Raw genomic sequence first — 6596 nt, forward strand, 5'->3', positions numbered from 1 at the left:
GTGCTTATTTCAACCATAGTGCAGCGTAGCCGCTGTATTTTATTTCGCTTCGGTATGTCTATATCGTTGTAAAGATCATAGACCTCAACGTTAAATCGTATGTGGTATTCCCCATCGTCAACGCTCAAAGGGCCCTATATTTTTCGCAGAATCTTTCTCTCGAAAACTCTAAGAGCAGCCTCATCAGATGTTTTCATTGCCAATGTCTCCGTGCCATACACCAGCACGGACATGATGAGTGACCTATAAAGTGTGATTTTTGTACGACGAGAGAGGACTTTGCGTCTCAGTTGCTTACTCAGTCCAAAGTAGCTTTTTTGGGCAAAGTGATTCTTAAACAGGGATTACATGATTTGTGTATTGTACACATTTGTATATTTGGTGTTGTTTAGAAATTTTAGCTCAGCTCAATAACATAATTTCCAGATTACGCTAATCGTGTGATCCCTGCTTTAGTTGAATTTCATGGCTTATATAATTATTGGTGTTCCTAATTAACTCTGTATGGAAAATCTCAAGTTTTGAGATGACACAAAAAACCGGCGTAACACGTAAACTTAATATAGGTTCATAGATTATGGATCTGTTTTTTTAGATCAGGTCATTATGCCAAGATATTTATATGAAAAAAATCAACATTTCCATGTTAAAGTTTGAATTTTTTGAATTTAAAATGCTCTAGAAAAACAGTATACAGATCCGTGATCTACAACCCAAAATTAAGTTAAGGTGTCGGCGTTTTTTTATGTCATCTTAGCCTGCCTACTGTGTAATGAAATTAAATCTAATTTTTCGAAATAGCTGTCAACAGCGACTTGAACCCCGAGACGCAGCTATCTATTTAATGACAGAAAAAAACTTTATCTTGTCCTCATTCACCACCAGACGCACTGTCCGTCATTATCTAATTTCGTGAAGGCAGAATATACATCTCTTTCGTTATCACCGATGATGTCGATGTTTCGGAGAGGTCCTTGCGTATCGACTGAACCAGCTGTAGTTGGCGCGTCGCTTTTGATGTGGATTGGGCATAGCACAAATAAATTCCAGTCATCAACTCCCCTGAACCGTACTTAAAACGCGCAGCTGGCAGGCCGTCAGCTGCAGTTTCGGCCATCACTTCAAGCGTATTTTGGTCTCTCTTCCTATTATGGCAAATAGTATCGCTTGCCTCTATAGCTCATATGTAAATATGTATCTCGCATTGTGCCCTATCGCAGCGTGACCGTGTAAATGACATATTTTTTCTCTGCTGGCATATGCTTGTTTGTTGAATATCACTCTTTGAGAGCATATCGTACACCGTCTTCAAAAGAGTCACAACTCAAAATTTGGCATTTTTGAGATTATGCGCTAAAAATGCATACAGAGCTTTTATTTATCTTTCAGCAAAAGCAGGAGCAAAAACCTAAGGTATTGTCTCCCTTGCCCATATGATTATCATGTGCTAAGAAATAGTTTTTCGCATTTTCTGACAAACGTGTTATTTTGAGTTGTGTCTCTTTTGAAGACGGTGTGCGATATGTGAGAATCGAGGTGTGAATATCAATGGGCTTATATACAATACCTTCTATCCGAAAACCGTGAGCATTGGTCCTTTACGACACCACTACGAACCAGAGTGTCCAGATTTGGTGATTTCGCGATTTTTTCAGATATTTGCGCGGTAAAATTTCCCTTCAAATAAATTGTTTCCAATTATAAAAATATACAAAACTTAGTTTTCCACGATAATTTTACAGAAGAGGCTAATGAACTGCGTGATAAACTTTACTTAAGAAGCATATTAAAAGACTGTCAAAAAGGTTTAATCACCCTTATCGAAGAACTTTTGAAACGATTACCTAGTCAATTCAATACTTTTAAAAAAAGCTTTGATTTTGTCTTGTTGTGTGTGAATCACAAGAGGGCGAGTTTCAGGGACCTGCCAATTCACTATTTGACTTTAAAGGAAAGAAAAGCAGCAGAAACTGAATATTTAAATCTGAACTTTCCCATGGTATAACTTTTCTCAGAACCATTCCACCCGACTCTGAAGAATTTTGGATAATTTCTTACGGAGTGAAAACCGCAACAGGCAATAAAATGTTTGGAAATATAAATAAATTCATATTATTATCCTTGCCGCACTCACATGCTTTGCAGAGCGCGTTTTTTCCGTAATGAATTCAACAAAAACTACGATTTGAAATAAGATGAGGTTGGAAAGCCTTTATTCAATAGTTCGAATAGAGTGTTATATGAAAGATAATAGTTTCTGCTGCAAAACGTTTCCAATATCAAACAGTATGTTATCAAGGTTATTAATAGCTCAATATATGACAACAACAGAAATGTAAATCATTCAGCCTCTACAGGTGATTTTGAAGAAATTGTGGAAATACTGATCTCGCCTCATTATAGGTTTTTATTTAATTTTTAGCGCCGAGCTCTTAGGCCCACTTGCAGAATAGCAGGTTATCTATTTAAATCGAAGTTTACCGGTTAAATTAATAAATTGTCTTGCACAATCAATGGTAAGGAGTAAAATTAGAGTTAAATCGTTAAATATTTAGCCCAGCAATTTTCGAAGGTTAACTTGCTAACTTTACATATGTCAATTCTGTCAGTACCAAGAATAAAGAAATTGAGATTTCAAACATTTTTAGTGTAAAACATATATGTAATACTCCTATATTGGCAGTAAGAGCTAGTACCGTCCGAAAACACTACAGTACAGATATATCAATAAACACGTACGAAAGAAAAGGAACACATACGTTTATAAATAAACATGTACACAACACATATACAAAAACGGCACTCAAGTACACAATACATTGACAAAAACAGTACAAGACTGTCTCGCTTTGATTTCGGAATGCTTACACATTGAGAAATTAGCTTATTAGCTTACTGCCAATATAGAAGTATTACCGCGGAACTCCACAGGCAAACAGCGATGGCCTACCATCTGTCATTTTGACAGATTATTGCCAGCAATATGATTGGAAGATTTTGTGTGTGGGCACTTTGATATCTTAACATATCATTTTTAAAATGGCGCCAACAAAGCATGTTCGATGTATTGAAGCTCTTAAGCATTTGGAAATGCTAAAACAACTTTATAAAGAGGAGGAAAAAAGAAAAAAAGCCGCGGTTTTGGGTGAACCCATTTTTAATGCAGAGGGAACTTCACGACTTGGAAGCAAACCTTTTAAAAAACATTTTATGGGAAGATGGTACCGACTTCAACAACTTTTGCAGGATGTCCATTGACCAATTCAATGAGGTTCATTCACTGGTAAATACACATATATGTACATGAAATATTTTTTATTTGAAGGGCTTGTAACATGGAAAGACTACGATAACCGGGCGACGAATTCTGATCATGTATTTCGATGTATTTCCACGTGAGGAAACCGGGAAAAATTACTTTAAAAAATCCATCTGTAAAAATGCTGTAGATAGCGTAGCCGATGTTGGCCGGCCAGTGTTAGTTTTTTGAAGCCCGACCAAATCCGGGGAAGCTTTTCTTTTACGACCGACCGTTGTATACGTGGTGGGCAGAGGCCCGTAGGGAGCCCTTACAAGAAGGGCGGATGACCCTCTTTTGTCAAGTGTGATCCTTTGCCAACGTGTACATGTTATAAATAATAATTTCGCCCAACCCATTACGACGTAATGAACGAAACAAAAGCGGCCATGTAGCTTTGCAACCCGAAATTGATAGTATTTCAAAATTTTTTCATAAAATTAGTAAATATTATATAATTAAAGTACTTTTAAACAAAAGTGCGATCTTTTAGCAACTTATGCATGTGATAAACAATGTCGGCCTACCCATTCCGGCGTATTAAGTAAAACAAAATCGGCCGTAAAAGAAAGCCAACCACAAAAGCAGCTTGCGCAAAAGTAGTCCAATTGTTTAAATATGTAAATAGTCAAGGTGGAATTTGTTCATAATTTCTCCTGGATTCCTCATCCGAACATCCATATGCATACATGAATAAAACTTGGCCACCCGGTTATCGTACACGTGCCTGTAACATACATACATATGTATTTATATATTTACATGCATATATAGGTGGATACTAAAATTAAAAAAAGTGATACAAGGATGAGATGTGCCATTACAACAAGAGTTCGCCTAGCTATAACTTTGCGCTACTTAGCGACTGGCGATTCGTTTCGTTCTTTGGAATTTCTATCACACATATCACGAAAAACAATAAGCAAATTTTTGCCAGAAGTTTTGGAAGCATTGACTGAAGCACTTCAGGAGGAATATTTAAAGGTGCTTATTGTAATTTTTCCATTCTACATATCGCTAGCTTAGAGTCAAAAGTTGCTAAGTCCAGTTTTTCTTAAAACATACATACATATACATATTTTGATACAAGAAGCAGTTTCTATTCGGTTATACGCAAATTTGCTAAGTCCATAATAGTCAATGAAAATTGTATAAGCAAAAAGAATACAAAAACGTCTCATCAACAAATTAAAATCTTGTATTGAAGTTTTTGCAAATTAAGTGCTTGAAGAAAATGTGTTTGAAACGTGTTTATTCTCTCCTGTAAAATTTGAAAAACTGCACTTAGAAACTTATCAATTTAAGCCAGCGACATGTGTAATAGTTTTTAACATAAATATGTACATCTATTGTATGTGTATGTTTTATTCTATAGACACCTACAACAGAAAAAGAGTGGTTGGATGTTGCAAATAATTTTGAATCTCTTTGGCAGTTCCCGCACACTTTAGGAGCAATTGACGGAAAGCACATTCGGTTAAAAGCGCCTCCAAATTCAGGTTCCGACTATTTCAACTATAAAGGCTATTTTAGCGTGGTTTTGCTTGCTGTTGTCGATGCTCACAGTCGTTTTATTTATGTGGATATTGGGGCAAACGGCAGGGCATCTGATGTTATGGTGTATAAAAACTGTTCTTTATATAATGCGTTGTTAAATAACCAGTTAAATTTACCTACTGATAATCCTTTATGTGGCCAAGTTTGCAAAACACCCTATTATTTTATCGGCGATGACATTTTTGGGTTAAGTCGGCACTTGATGAAAGCCTATAACCGAAGTTCAAACCTTACCACGTCGCAGGAGGCGTATAATTATAGACTAAGCAGAGCACGAATGACTGTGGAAATGGCTTTTGGCAGGCTGGCTGCGCGTTTTCGTATCTTTCACAGGCCAATAGAAGTTTCTTTAGAAACATGTGATGCTCTTATAAAAGTTTGCTGCGTTTTACACAATTACCTGACACGAAAACTGATTCAGCCTCCGAGTCCTCAGGATGATTGCTCTGCTCAAAGCCTTCCACAGACAATTTCCAGTTTACCAGTACAAGAACATGACACATACAAATACTCCTGCAAAATTCGAGATAACATATGCAAATATTGTGTAACCGACGGGGATGTTTCATATCAGTGGATAAAAATAAAAAAACAAGTCGCAAAGTAAAAAGTAAAAATTGCTTGTTCAGAAAGTAAAAACGTTATTTTAAATTTCATATTAGGAAAGTGGTTTCCGGTATTGGTACTGGTATTTTTAGATCAGAATTTTTTAGAAATATTTCGGGTATGCAGTTTTGTAGCCCATTATAATAAAGTACAAGTTTCAATAAGCAAAAATTATGCGTTCAATATATCGCATGAACAAAAGCAATTTTTATATGGAAGAAAATGCTAATATTTCTAAAAAATTCTGATCTAAAAATACGAGTACCAATACCGGAAACCACTTTCCTAATATGAAATTAAAAATAACGTTTTTACCTTCTGAACAAATAATTTTTAGGCAAAAAACAAAACCGACTTAAATTCTCATTCAAAAATTTAATAGTACCGTTAATTTCTTCATGACCGCTATATACCATCGCACCAAAATTAGAGATATTCTTGTTGGTCTTTCCTATTAACAACACAGAAAAAAACATTTAACCACAATAAGCAATCACATCGCCTTCAAAATCTCAATCTAATAGGTTTGTTTTAAATTTTTTTAAACATTTTATTTTCATACAAATTCATCAAAAAGTAACGATAAATAAAAACTTAACTTTAACGAATAGAAAAGTGAATTGTAAGTGGATGTGTTAAATGTAATGCAAATATGTATGCATATATTAACTAAAATAAAGTTTTCTTAAATGCTATTTTATAATTACACTGGGTGACAGTGTAAATTAACATGGATCGTAACATACACCCCCGACAAACGATAGCACATCATTTATAATTTTTGTACAAAGTCTGAAAATTAGATTTAAATGGTATTTGTTAGATAAAGAGCTATACTTTTATAGAAAAATAATGAACCTTAAATAATCAAAAGAAAAGTAGTCAAAACGTGTAAAAATGGTGATGTGCTATATTTTGTCGCGGGGTGTAGGATCTACTCAAGTAATAAACAACTGTAACATGTGAAAAATACATATATGTATATATAGCATGTATAGTCATGTGAAAAATAATAGGGACAGGGCCTTTTGGACCAGTTTTGGCTATTTTTCTTTTGATTGTTCAATGTAACATAATTGATTATCAAACAAACACCATATAAATCCAAATTTCAAACTTTAGAGGAAAATTCAAA

General features: G+C 34.9%; 1 protein-coding gene across 3 annotated transcripts; it reads left to right on the forward strand.

Moving 5' to 3' along the window:
• The first annotated feature begins 3006 nt into the window (after positions 1-3006).
• On the forward strand, positions 3007-6587 carry LOC118735327. 3 transcript variants are annotated; one of them, XM_036465018.1, is made up of 4 exons: positions 3007-3283; positions 4073-4282; positions 4674-4916; positions 4978-6587. In XM_036465018.1, the coding sequence occupies exons 1-4, from the start codon at positions 3161-3163 to the stop codon at positions 5044-5046; spliced, it is 645 nt and encodes a 214-aa protein (XP_036320911.1). In that variant the 5' UTR covers positions 3007-3160; the 3' UTR covers positions 5047-6587. The 3 variants fall into 3 exon arrangements, with proteins under 3 accessions (XP_036320911.1, XP_036320909.1, XP_036320910.1); XM_036465016.1 differs by having other exon boundaries at positions 4674-6587; XM_036465017.1 differs by having other exon boundaries at positions 4734-6587.
• Positions 6588-6596: the final 9 nt, after the last annotated feature.

The sequence above is a fragment of the Rhagoletis pomonella genome, unplaced genomic scaffold, assembly GCF_013731165.1.
Source record: "Rhagoletis pomonella isolate Grant_MI unplaced genomic scaffold, Rhpom_1.0 Rhpom_scaffold_00003, whole genome shotgun sequence".
NCBI classification, from domain to species: domain Eukaryota; kingdom Metazoa; phylum Arthropoda; class Insecta; order Diptera; family Tephritidae; genus Rhagoletis; species Rhagoletis pomonella.

Bases quoted from the DNA above. Each gene is read 5' to 3' on its own strand.
- LOC118735327 (XM_036465016.1), top strand. From the start codon at position 3,161: ATGCAGAGGGAACTTCACGACTTGGAAGCAAACCTTTTAAAAAACATT. The intron at 3,284-4,072 runs GTAAATACACAT...ATGCATATATAG, and splicing joins TCAATGAGGTTCATTCACTG to GTGGATACTAAAATTAAAAA. The intron at 4,283-4,673 runs GTGCTTATTGTA...TTTATTCTATAG, and splicing joins TTCAGGAGGAATATTTAAAG to ACACCTACAACAGAAAAAGA.